General features: G+C 46.6%; 1 protein-coding gene across 2 annotated transcripts in view; it reads left to right on the top strand.

The window, feature by feature from the left end:
• UBE3C (ubiquitin protein ligase E3C) overlaps positions 1-14,120 on the top strand; it is a 992,333-nt gene that overhangs the window by 256,207 nt on the left and 722,006 nt on the right. For both annotated transcript variants that reach the window (XM_085631966.1, XM_085631967.1), the window contains exon 10: positions 4,266-4,417. In XM_085631966.1, coding sequence (XP_085488092.1) covers positions 4,266-4,417 — 152 coding nt within the window. The remainder of the gene's footprint in view (positions 1-4,265; positions 4,418-14,120) is intronic.

Raw genomic sequence — 14,120 nt, 5'->3', positions numbered from 1 at the left:
GTGTGCAAATATACAGAATGCAAAATACTATTTAATGCCATCGGTAACGGGGGGGGGGGGGGGACATCCTGACCACCTCAAGGCTTTTCCTCATGTGAACCATTCTTAATGGTAAAAAGCATATTATACTGTACGTATCTGCATGTATACTGCCTTTATATATAAATATAAACACATGTATATGTAAATCAGCAAGTAAACTCCCTCCTACTTCCTTATTCCTCTGAAAGAGAGTCACGAACCCGAACTTCGTGGCAGAAACAGTTTATTTCTACATAAGCCGTATGACGCTTTTCGGGCACTAGAATGCCCTTGATCACATGTATATGTGTACAGGGAAATATGGAATATATTCCATTAGTCCCTATAAATGTGGGTTTTTAAACCACTTCAAGGGAACTTGGATTGAATTTAATTCATTTTTTCATTAAAAGGTAGCAATTCGTCTTAAATGTCGCTAATAAAATACAAAGTGTCAGCTACTCTCTTTCACAAATAATTTCTATTTAAAATAAAAAACATAAAAAAGACAGAGCCTGCACAAAGTATGCCCTGCATTGGCAGTCAGCTCAGTTCTTTTTTCTTTCTGTAGGGATCACAATCCCAGAACTGTGGGCTCTGTCCCCTTTTTAGGTCTCAGCTGGCGAAAGCAGCGCGCATGCTCTGCTCTCGTCATACGAGAGCTTCTTGGAATCAATACAGATTCCAAGGCTCTCGGAGGCAGAGTTGAAGCCCCGCCCATCTTTTTGATTGGTTCGCATGCAAAACGCAGGCTTCTCATTGTAAAGGAGGCTTCTTAGTCCCTCCTTGTTGCTGCATTGTCTCCATTTGGCCACGCTCACCGGGATTTGATATTTTACCGGCGGCGTGACACTCTCCCCTTCATTACTCCCTACACACTCTAAGTGAAAGCGCGAAGCGAAAGTAAACATGCGGCTGACTTTGCGGTACCTCGCTTGTTTTACTTGTGCAGGACCGTGTGCCCCGGAGTCATTTGCGTCATGGGGCCCCATAACAACCATAAAAATCAGGCTTTCCTCTGCACTCCTACCTTCTGAGCCACTCTCTACCAATTTCAACCCTACCTGCTGAACCTTTATCCCTTCCCAGATTATGCTGTGCATGTCAATACTCGTGCAACTTGCCACTGACGTCCAGGTGGAGGAAGGAGCTTCGTTTACAGACTACATAAAACACTTTACAGATCGGAGACAACAGTTAACTTCCTCGGTTGGCATTGCGACCAGAGAGGGAGGGAGGCTGTGGCAGGCATGGTGAGAGAACTACAAATAGTAACCCCATACTGTAGATAGCTCATAAAGGTCTGTTCAGTAAAAAGAAAGAAAAAAATTCCATATCAGGCACATTGTTCTAGACCCCAAGCACCATTCCTTACCTGCTGCCACTCCCACACTGGACTGCACCTCAGATTGGAGACCGCCTGCCCAAGATCTGGCAGATACACTTGGCACTCCAGACGTCGTCAATATTCGCGAGCTGGCTAGCCTGCCATGGCATGAACTCGTCCAACACTAGACTGCACTGCAGTCAGGAAGTGTACATATATATATGCAACTCGTACCGAAAGCGCGATACATACTCGCAGCTAAAATGGCCACTGGGGCTTTATACGGTTGCGTGGTCTAGTGTTTCAAGCGTAGATAAACCCATGCAAGGCGTTAGGGAACGAGCAATATATATCCACATCTAAAATGCCATTGGGGCTAAAACAATCGCACGTTCTAGTGTTTCAAGCGGATCTTGAAGAGGGAATGAAGACAGTGGAACAGCAGCGTGTGTCAAAAGCACTGCTTCCGATAATGAACAAGAGCGTTGAATTCATTTACACAATATGCCAGTGATGGGTGCCACGTTGCTGGACAGGAGTGTCGGAATACTTCCAGAGAGACAGTCTGGGGCAAGGGTGCGGGGACCCAGGAAGGGACAACAGACATGTCTCAAGAGTGCAAGAACAGCAAACACTTAGGGATGAATATAACAAGCATTGTCATAGCCAGTGCGTCTGGATTTAGTACGATAAAACATGCAAACAGAGTCACGCAGAAATTGTGTTTGCATATATTGCGTGGACAAATGCTGTTTATCTTATTAAAGCCAGATAAATCAGCTTTGCCAATACTTGGCAAAAAGTAACAAAAAGCATGGCTTTTTGTATATGATGTCTATTGGAGATAAATAGATGAATGTGACGGTGTGATTTTTGAGTGTACTTTGCATATGTAAAACAGTCTAAACGTATTCTAATGGAAGCACTACCATTAAGACAGTCTAATACATCGCACTTTATAGCGCATGAGGCGAGAGAGACAAATATACTCCTCTGGGTGGAGCCAAGGCCCAATATGTGTATAGTAACAATAGGATGACAGACAGCTGCACTGTCTAGCGAGACCTAAAAAATGCCTGCTAAGGCAAGTCTGAAGAAACCTATACCTGAATAGCAAGGCAAATGAGTGCACAGAAACAACCCACATATGTATACCAAAAGAATGAGTCTCCAAACCCACTGGGACATAAAAAAAGGCCAGAAAAAGCAGACCTAAAATGACTTGGGGCCTCGTGTAATTATAATGTATTTACAAAAAGTGTTTAAATATTCATTAGGCAAGTCACAATTTGCAACCCCTTAAAAATGCAATCGGTCTCGCCTTTAATTAAGTTAAAGCCATTTGATTTGCTATACAATACCATTAGCAAAGCAAATGGCTTTAACTTAATAAAAGGCGAGACCTATTGCATTTTCAATGCTTGTTTCATTTTTGTTAGAAAAGTCTTTCCATTTTCACAACTTGCCATCTTTCGAGATTAAAGCGGTTTTCCAGACACCCACACTAGAAAAGTGTCCTTTTTAAAATAAACGTGTAGTTCAATACTAACAGATAGGAAGAATATTTGCCTCCAAGGCACACCAGGAGGAAGCCTGCAAGCGCCAGTAGACCATAGATGAGAGTTCACAAAAATCTAGTGAACCTGCAGTAGGGGTTTCTTCTCCCAAAAGTCAATCACACCTTTTGAGAACCAGCACAGGGAGACATTAAAAAAGCGGATTCTAAGCCTGGAATATTGCTGTTCCTGATCAAGGTTGAGGACTTCATTGAAGTCAGGTACACCTGCCACTTTTCCATTGTCAAGGAACTGGTTTAATGTTGACAACCCATACTTTGTCTAAGACACTCCTGCTACTGTGTCGTACAAGACATCTTCACAAGGAGGCTTACCACTCTGAAGAGGAAAAGGACAAGATGAGGTACTTGAAGTGAGGAGAATTTTTTAAAAATCGTTACTCCTCTGTGAGAGGTCACCCCCCTAGGAAGGACTATACACTGCAGTGTCATCATTTTCTCAATAGCTCACATACTACTGTTAATACACTTGATACTCTGACACAGAAACAGATACTTGTAACCTTAATCAACCATCATGATATTCATCATTGCAGTCCTAACTTCTTCCTGGCAGACGCATCAGAATGGTCTTTATCCAGAGGTTCCATCAAAACGAACCAAGATAATTGCCAGTATAGAGCATGATGGGGCAGTAGTAATGCTGGCTTTCTTGAAGAAGAAATTTCATATTTCAAGCCTTATGAGTCTTGTGAAGTCAATGTGGTTCTATTACCCTTGTTTCCTTTAGAGAATGATTTGTGAAGGATACTAGTTGTCACTTAATATTTTTATTACTGACCTTTGTAAGATTTAAGTTTAATTGACTCCCCTCGCAGTGAAAAATAAAGGAAATCTATCCAATTTAGCCACTACAAGATAGATTTTATTTTTAAAAAAATTATGCAAAGGGACTATTCAGTGTTATGACTTCAAAGTTCTATGAAGGATAACTGTAATTATATGTATCTTTACCTTGCCTTACTTGTAATCTGAAACAAATTATAACGGAGTCTGATTAAATTATATTTCATGAAATTATACGTCTTGTTTCCACGGGAAAAGAAAAGGTGGATTTGATTTGTGAAAGTCTTTAAAGGATTAACTCCACAGTGGTTATTTGTTAAGGAAATAATTGTTTGATACTCTTACGTTTTCTGTTCTGCTGTCAGTGCAGAGATGTCTGGTGCATTATAAGACCTTTCGGTCTCGTTCTAACATAAAATGTTTCTTTTTTATAAATGGACCCACTTTTGTTGAATTTCACTCGACTAAAATATTAGAAATGCTCTAGCATATTAAACTAAACACAGAAATTGCCGAACTCTTTATTTAGTGGCATCATTGCATTTCTTTCTCTAGAAACTCTTTCAGAGGAAGGTTTACTTGTGTATTTGAGGGTGCTGCAGACCTTTCTGTCACAGTTACCAGTTTCAGCATCTAATACAAACTCACAAGAAGGAAGTGATTCTGAAGATGAAGAGGAAGCCATTGGCCGGATGTCAACTTCAACAGTAAGAACAAAAAAAGTTAATATTACTGTTTTCTTTGTTGTTTCTATATGCTGTAAGAATACTCTAATATGTTAGTGGTGCTGTGTTTTGAAATATTATGCTTCTGTTTATTTGTTTTTACTATAACTGTTTGAATGTACACCTAAGTAAGGTATTGATTATGTTTGTTCTGAAGCCTGCTTCCAACAGGCCCGATTCCTATACAGCTTTGTCACTTACTCACTTAGCATTACAGTTTTTGTATTCAACTGATTTGCTTTCCTCTAGTGTTTTTTTAAAAATCTATATGGCTTGAACCTGACCAAGAAAGTGCATTAGATGATAACACCTCATCATCACTTTCTCTACTTGTTCATTTTGCAATGAAGAATTAGTAATGGCTTAACCTTTAGCCAAGCCACTTTTCTTGGAACGATTACCATCCTTCAACTGCTTTTCTCAATTGCTTTCTAGAACCTTTAGAATTTTGTGTCCTTTGTCGGGTCTCTGCCATGTCCATTTGTTATTCTACTGGTTGTTTTCAGCACAGCGGCAGATCTTGGTAGCATACCACTACTTAGCAAGTGGTAGTTATGGATTTCCCATCTCTGTTACATATGTACCAATTGTTTGTGGCATTTTAAATATTGTAGGCCCATTAGTGATGAGTTGTAATGGACTTTTCCCTCTGTTGCAGATGGTCCTCTGAAAAACAAGCTAAAAATATGATCTTTTTCTTTCTAAACATTCTGATTCTGCTATTTTAACAATTGTTTCATATGGATCGCCCCACCAGTGACTCCAATGGCAAGGCTTGTCTGCGGATGCTGTAATCTTGCTAATGTGTATTTTATAGCTTGATATTTCTGCACTGTCACAAGACCGTATTGCTCTGTTAAACATTAGACTCCTAGCCTCATTCTTACTTACTAAGGTGTTATAACCTCTTCCAGACAGGGATATTGTCTGCATGTAACTCACACTTTACTATTCTCTCTAGGCCCTTCTTTTTCTGAGTAGCTCTACCCATCCAGCTTCCTGTTCTTCTTTCTTATTTCTCTCCATCAGACATGCATGAGGTTGCAGTTAGGGCAAAAATGATTCCTCAAGTTAAAGACAAGATATAAGTAAAATAAAAAAAACTATATGCACTGAAACCAAATGAGCATGATGTTCTCTGCTTGGTAGAGTGCTGCAGCGTTCCCATAGCATGACAGACCATATGAGGAACATGCATAAAAATGTATGCAGTATCCAACCTCCCCACACATCTTTCACCTGCTGTTTCACCAAACCTTGGTTTCCTGAAGAGAAGGCCTCTAGTGTTTTTGCATCTGTATAGAGCAGCAGTGGGTGGGGCTTAATCACTAACAGGGGGTCTCACTTCCCAACTGATTCCCAGAAAAGGCTACTTTTAATAATTCAATGAAATTTATTATAAGTTTGTCAACAATTATAAAATATAAACGATATTAAATGTGCAGGTGTATATATATGACACACACGTTTGTGAAGTTAAAGGCTTAAGTGCCTGAAATTTCAGAAATAATTGTTTTAAAAGAGACTTTATATGAAAAAAGATCAAGAGTAGAGGCTTGTATTGATGGATCCTCAAAACAGGAGTGGAAATGACTGATTTATCATTCTCATGATGTGTTTGTGGCAGTCCCTTGGCTCTCTGAAAGCAACTGAGCAAAATACCTTTCAGGTTTTTTTTTTTGCATTGGGAATAGGTTCCTTTTAATAGTTTTTTTTTTCTCCAAAAGGGAGTATATTAAAAAAGATTTTGTGCATATATGCGAAATACTTTCCTGTAGGTGTACACAATCCCCTAGAGGAACACGTGTGCTGTTGCTTTAAAAGAGCCAAGGGATAGCACATTCCCATCATGGAGAAGAGTGCCTCAACCAGACGTTAGACAGGTGATGTATTTCGCTCATGTTTTCTGTACAAGGGGATACCCTGTTTTCTCTCAAGATTATCGCTGCAGTGGGAGTTTTAACTTTATTCTGTATTGTTTTTCCTCTTTTTAGTCATTGTATGTGTGTGAAATAAAGGACGCTTTCTCTGTTAATGGCTAAAGCAGACAAGCCAGGTCGCCCGACCGAATTCCCCAAGTTTTAACCCCCAGTTAGGCACACATGCTGGTTGATTCTCTCCTTCAACAAACCGGCCTTATATCTCATGATATACTGTTAGGTATGCACTGCAATTAAACAAGACCCGCCCACTGCCACAAGATGTGTACGATTCAATCGCATTTACTACCCGCTTTTACTTGTGGCCCCAGGGTCTCACCCAGGCTAACGTACTGTGACATACGACTATCAAGTCTTGATTAAATATCGTATCTGTATGCCTACTTATTCTGAAATAATGAAATGCCTATAAAATTTTTTTTTTTTTTTAAATAAGGTGGCTTTCTCTGTAGGTGAAGAAATGATAGATACATGTTATCACCTGTTGCTGGCAAGGGTTAATCTTCTTCAGACTTTGCTTGTATCTGTATTAGATATGTTGCAATCAAATTTCTTATGACTCCCATTTTAATTATTTAAAGAGGTCATCCAAGGCTTCTTGCCATTTCATATGGTCCTCTATGTGTAGATGAGCCCTTGAGATCAATAATTGGGTTTTAAGGAAAGCAACAATAACAAGCAGATACATTCAACACTTCAAAGATACTCCGTGCTGAGAGGATTCTCCTCTACAGGCACCTGACCGCAGGCTCCTCCAACCAAATATGACGGAAATTAGCCCTTGTCAAAAAGCCACGTTTTCAGGTGATACCTGAACAGCTTCTCATTCTCCAAGTGCCTTAGTGCCTCAGGTAGCTCATCCCAAGCCCCAGAAGCTAAAACCGTAAAGGAGTGTCCGCTTCTGGTTTTAAGACCGTACAGAGGGCATTTTAAATGTAAAGCGTGCTCCGATCTTAAAGTACAGGTTGGGAAATATTTCCTAAGTATATCACATAGATATTTAGGATACGTCCAGTGGAAAGCCCGGAAAGCGATCAGAAAGGCCTTATATGTGATTAGTTTAGTGATAGGAAACCAAAGGAGCATTTTCAACTGTGAGGGAACAGATTGAGCTTTCGGTAAATTTTAAAATAAGCCTTGCTGCTGCATTCTGCAAAATTTGAAGCACCTTAAGCAGGGATGCAGGAAGGCCTAACTAGAGTGCTTTAGCATAATCCAAATCTTGATGCGATGGCCACATGCACAATAGTTTTCTGCACCTCTATGGGGACAAATTCGAGTGTCGTCTTCAGTGCCCTTAGGATGGCAAAACATGACCCTGCCACATTAGAGATTTTGTGGCTGAAGGAGAGGGCATTATCAAATTTTGCACCCAAGTTATCCTGCAACCAATCTTTGGACCATGCATGGGCAGAACCACCGGAGATCTCTGTTTTAGAGGCATTGCAATTCAAGAAGTTTCTGTATGTATGTATGTATGTATGTATGTACACACACACCCACCCACCCACCCACATAGGGCTCAAGGAGGAGCGCTGAGGACTGCTATAGGTGCTGATTGAAAAGGCTCCAAACATACTGTCTGCTTTCTATCTGATAAGGAAAATTGAAACCACTTAAGTACAATCCCGCAAATTCCCAGGTCAGCTAGTCTGGTTAGTAATATCTGATGGCAAATGGTGTCAAAAGCCGCTGACAAATCACAGGATAAGAGTAACCACCTGTCCCTTATCCAGGTGGAATTTAATAATTTCACATGATTCAATAAGGCTGTTTACTATGATTTGAGCTGAAACCCAACTGTGATGGATGGAGGAGATTACATGTCCAACTTTAGCATGTAACAGACTTTTCCTTCTCTTTCAGAGTGCGTTCATGTCCTGCATCAGTACACAAGGAATGCTTACTCGTACCAACTGTGTCATCTTTTGATAGATTTATGTAATTGTGCTCAGCCTAGAGCCTCTGGCTGTAGTCAGTTCACCTTCGGTGGTAGTCCAGCACATAGGCAGATCTCCAGAGCAGACTCACACCTTCAAATGGAAACGCTTTACGTCCTGATTAGAAAGGATCCATTTCTCAATGAAATGAGTTATTGTTGAACTATGCATGTCTGATACTTTATCCTTGCCCTCCTCTTGCTGATTCCCACAGCAATCTTCAATTTTGAAGCTTCCATTCCTTCCACTAGACAGTCTGATTCTGGAGTACCCCCTTTGACTGAATCGATTTAGTTTTTTGGGAGTAGGTCCATCTGGTTGTAGAGGCCCTTCCTTATTTTCTCTAGGTTATTTTTCTTGCCCAATCAGGGGGTGTTAGTGTTTCACCCTTGTGCTCACTCTTGTAGCTTTTCCGACTAGTACTTGAGAATCTAGCACATTACTATTTAGAGCAGGTCAAGAAAAAGTGAATTGTGATCTAAGCAACCAGTCGGAAGTCTACTAAGATGTAAAGAATAGAAAGGTATGAAGGTTTGCCTCTGTACCCTGCTGAAGAACATCAAACCTCTGCACCCTGCTGATCTGAAAGAGATATGTTAGTGATAGATTCCTTACCTTAGAATATCCCCAGGCGTCAGACTGGATCCGGAAAGTTTTTTGTCAGCAGTACCCCTGCACATCGGTAGGTATCATCGTGCGGCTCCACGTATGTTGCTGGCTTTGTAGCCGCCGAGATGACGACGCCGGAGCTACTTGCGCGATGACGTCAGTTCTTTCTTTTTCCACGCCAGCAAGCGCAGATCCGAGAGACAGCGGTACTTTTAGTCCTAGTTTTGACTCGTTTCTCTTGTTGCAGTAGGGATGCCCGGGTCTCAGTCCTGTAGTTACTGCCGTCGGAACATGTTGGCTGAGGACCCGCATGTCGTGTGTCTCTTCTGCTTTGGGCACGTCCATCACCCAGAGACGTGCCCCAGTTGTCGGGCCATGGCGCCGAAGACTTTCAGGAGCGTTCCCGACAGTTCTATGTGGCCTGGCAATTGCTCCGCGCCACTCAAGGTCCCGTGCCCGTGGGCGGTCGAGGGGCCGGTCGCGGTGCCTACACCATCATTCGTAGCATCGGGGTCAGGTAAGTCGAAGCGCCTTACCAGGTTGAAGACGCGGCGTCACTCTTCGCCTACCCTTCACCGGTCGTGGTGGAGGGGGGGGTCACTCCCCCGCGGCTCCGGTGGAGCCTCTGTTGCCTGCGGCCTACCCGCCTTCTCCGTGGCCGTACGCGACTCCAGAAGGAATACAAGTGTTCCTATCGGCCATGGGCTGTTTATTTGCCTCTTCGGGTCCCTCCGGAGCGCATTTGGACCCCGTGGAACCGTTGGGTGGTTCTGCTCCCGTGCCCCTTCCTTTGGCCCTGGCAACGCCCACAAGATATCCTGAGACACGGTTGGCTCCTGGCCTCGGCGCCGCCGGCTGGCTCCTGGCCTCGGCGCCGCCGGCTGGCTCCTGGCCTCGGCGCCGCCGGCTGGCTCCTGGCCTCGGCGCCGCCGGCTGGCTCCTGGCCTCGGTGCCGCCGATGGGTCCGGCCTCGGCACCACCGATGGCTCCGGCCTCGGCGCCTATTGTCCACCAATTCCTAGCCCGGGAGAGGAAATTTTCTCCATTTCCCCGGCCTCCTCGTCCTTCTCGGCCTCTCAATCAGCCGACGGCCAACTGCAATGACTGGGAGGGGTCTGGGGACCCTCTTGCAGCTCAGTGTGGGGATGCACCACACTAGGATGCCAACATGGAGGATCTGAGCGATGTGGAATTTATCTCCATGCCCGGTACACTTGCCTCTTCCTCCGTGGCTACGAAGCAGGATGGTACATTTTCTGTGGTGTTGCACAGGGCGGCTGAGGCTCTTAACCTCAAGCTCCCTACGGTGTCTCTCAGGGCAAATCTCCTGACTGAGGTGATTCGGCTAGAGGCCTCCTCCATGGAGCCGCTGCTCCTCTTTAATCATGCACTTACAGACGTCCTCTGGGCGCCTGGTCCGTGCCTCCCACAGGTACTCCTGTGGATAGGAGTGTGGCACAACGGCATCGGCATCGGCGACCCCAGTTTCCTCACATAACACCCGACGCCGGACAGTCTGATTGTCCAGGCCTCTGCTTCTCCCAGCACATTCCCTTCTGCACCTCCGGATAGGGTACCCAAAAAAAAAGAAAAAGGGTGGGGCGGTCTGGGAGCAAGGTTTTACCTCTGCCACTTCGGGACTGCAGACAGTGCATACTGCATACCTTTTGGCCCGCTATTCCCACTCTGTGTGGGACACAGTGGCGCTGGTGCTGCCTCAATGTCAGACGGACGCTCGGACGGTACTATCCCAAGCAATTACCGAAGGGAGGGCTGCGGCAACTTTTACTATACGTGGTGGCCTTGATACCGCCTACTCCCTCGGCAGGGCAATTTCCACAACTGTGGCGCTCCACCGTTACGCCTGGCTCAGAGCCACTGGCTTTTCAGGGGATGTCCAGAATGCTTTGTTGGACATGCCCTTTGATGGCACGTGCCTCTTTGGTGACAACCCGGATGGGTCGTTGGAACGTTTTAAGGACTCCCGGGCAACGGCCCAGTCCTTGGGCCTTTCCGCCACACGCACTCCCTCGGGGTCTGCCTTTCGTTCCTTTCCTGGCAGGGACGAGGAGCCCAAACAAGTTCCTTTCAAAGCCGCAGGCCTGCGCAGCAGCACTTTCGGCACAGCCGCTGAAAGGGGACCCGCAGAGGTGGGTCACGGGGCCAGCGGCTGGGTCAGTCCGCCGCCGCCCCTGCCACCACGGCCTCCAAGCCTTCCTAGTCTGGGGTTTTCGGGCCCACCAAATGCAGGTGGGCGGCATGATTCGCCATCGCCTCCCCCACTGGCGCACCATCACTTCAGACAGTTGGGTTTCGCTTATAGTCCGAAGGAGCTACTCCATCCCATTCCGGACTGCCCCTCCGGCCGTGTCCCCTCCATATCACCGCATGTCGGGGGATCACTTGGCGCTTCTCCAGCAGGACGTTCCGGCCCTCTTGGTCAGAGGAGGCCGTCGAGCGCGTTCCGACGCCAATAGTAGGTCGTGGTTGTTATTCCCACTACTTCTTGATTCCAAAGACGGACAAGGGCCTGCGTCCTCTTTTTGGCCTCCGGTACGTCACTTACTTCCTTCGGTCAGAGGGGGCCGTCGAGCGCGTTCCGATGCCAATAGTAGGTCGTGGTTGTTATTCCCACTACTTCTTGATTCCAAAGACGGACAAGGGCCTGCGTCCTCTTTTTGGCCTCCGGTACGTCACTTACTTCCTTCCGAAGAAAAAGTTCAAAATGCTCCCGCTTTCAGTTCACCGTACTCCCTTTTGGCCTTACCAGCGCCCCTCGGGTGTTCACAGATGTGATGGCGGTGGTCACAGCTCATCTGCGCATATCAGGGGTTTCATTCTTCCCCTATCTCGACTACTGGCTGTTGACGGCGAGCTCGCCCCGAGCAGTCCTCTCACACCTCCAAACTACGGCCAACCTCCTGCATTTGCTGGGGTTCCCCATCCACGTGCCGATGTCGCATCTGGCTCCCTCTCAGAAGCTCCTCTTCATCGGAGCTGTTCTGGACACGGTGCGATTTCGGGTTTATCTTCCCGAACAGCGCGTCCATGAGCAGCAGATCCCTCTTCCTTCCCCAACCGGATCACACAGTGGTAACAGATGTGTCCCTCCGGGGATGGGGCGGCCATATGGGGGAGGGGGGGCGGAGATCAGAGGCCTCTGGTCTCCGGCGGAGTCCGAGCTCAATATCAATCAGTTGGAGCTTACGGCGATCCTGCTTGCACTTAAACCATTCCTTCCCTCGGGCAAGAGGACAGTAGTGCAGGGGTTCTCGGGCAGCACCACCGCCATGTGGTACTGCAACTAGCGAGGTGGGGTGGGGTCGTGGACCCTATGTCAGGAAGCTCTGCTCTTCTAGACCTGGCTGGACCGCCAGGGCATTCTACTGCTGGTTCAACACTTGGCAGGTTCTGTGCACGCCGGGCCGGACGAACTCATCCGCCAGTGCATCATGGATCACGAATGGCATCTTCACTCGGCGGTGGCACAAGGTCTCTTTCAGCAATGGGGAGAACCTTGGTTAGATCTATTCTCTACCAAGCCGAACGCGCAATGTCAGCAGTCCTGCGCTTTGGAGTTTTCAAGGCGGCACTCGCTCGGAGACGCTTTTCATCACGAGTGGAGTTGCGGTCTGTTGTACGCCTTTCCGCCTATACCACTTCTACCCAGAGTGCTGAAGAAGATCAGAAGCAACCGGGCCCAAGTTATTCTTGTGGCACCGGACTGGGCTTGAAGAGTTTGGTATTCCGAGCTACTCAGTATGAGCGTGGATCCCCCGATCCGATTGCCTCTTCGGGAGGATCTTCTGTTGCAGCAACAGGGGACGGTCCTCCACCCGAACCTGTCCAGCCTCCACCTCCTTGCGTGGAGATTGAGTAGCGACAGTTGATTCCATTTAACTTGCCTCCTGAAGTTTGTAATGTGATTCTGGCACACCTAGACTGTATACGCCTGCCGGTGGAACATATTTGTGGCATGGTGCACAGCGAAAACTGTGGACATCCCCTTTCTGACCCTCTTTATGAGGCCCTATTGTTCCTTCTCTCTTTGGCCCTCACTGGGACTTGAACCTGGTTCTCACATACTTAATGTGTGCTCCCTTTGAGCCTCTTCATAACTGTCCTTTACGGTTATTGACTTTGACAACTGTCTTCCTGGTGGCTATCACCTCCGCTAGGCGCGTGAGTGTGCTATAGGCTCTTTCATGCAAACCTCCTTTCCTGGCGGTTCATACGGACAAGGTTGTGCTTCGGCCACGTCCCTCTTTTCTACCAAAAGTAGTCACTACCTTTCATCTGGGGCAAACTGAACCTGCCCACTTTCTTTCCGCCTCCGCACCCTTCCAGAGAGGGAGAGAGGCTCCACCATCTGGACCCAAAATGTGCGCTTTCATTCTACCTCAACCGCACACAACCGTTCCGGTGGATGACCAGCTCTTTGTTGGGTACGTGGGAGCCAAGAAAGGTCGGGCTGTGCACAAGCAGACTATCTCCCACTAGGTTGTCCTGTGCATTAAAGCCTGTTACTCTCTGGCTAAAAAGGAACCTCCGGTAAAGCTGCGCGCACATTCTACCAGGGCGACGGCAGCTACTACTGTATTGGGACGCGGTGTCCCCCTGCAGGACATCTGTCAGGCAGCCACTTGGGCCTCGCTGCATACTTTCACTAAGCACTATTGCCTTGACAGTCAAGTCCGGAGAGACGGCCTCTTTAGCCGTTCGGTTCTCCGTGACTTTCTGGTGTAATCTCACTTTGCAGATCCACCACCGGAGTTGGTATTGCTTGGGTATGTATTCTAAGGTAAGGAATCTATCACTAACGTGTCTCTTTCAGATGCACAAGTTACTTACTTGTGTAACAATATATCTGTAAGAGACATTAGTTAGTGATAGATTCCTTACCGCCTGCCCATCCTCCCCATTCTGCGAACTGTTCTCTAGGGTTCAGGTCATCCCTTTCAGGGCCCTAGTTCTATTGCACCAGTAGTCTGTCTCTGACATGGCTCTGCATTCCCAGCGCGGAAAAGTCGTGTACAGAACTGAATTCAGCGCGCATGGGCGCGTCTAAGTAGCTCCGACGACGTTATCTCGGTGGCTACGACGCCAGCGATGTACGTGGAGCCGCACGATGACGCCTACCGACGCACAGGGGTACTGCTGACGAAAAACGTTCCGGATCCAGTCTGACGCCTGGGG

Source organism: Triturus cristatus, chromosome 10 (genome assembly GCF_964204655.1).
Source record: "Triturus cristatus chromosome 10, aTriCri1.1, whole genome shotgun sequence".
In the NCBI taxonomy this organism is placed as follows: domain Eukaryota; kingdom Metazoa; phylum Chordata; class Amphibia; order Caudata; family Salamandridae; genus Triturus; species Triturus cristatus.
The sequence above is the reverse complement of the archived record's forward strand: the minus strand, read 5'-3'. Positions and strand labels throughout refer to the sequence as shown.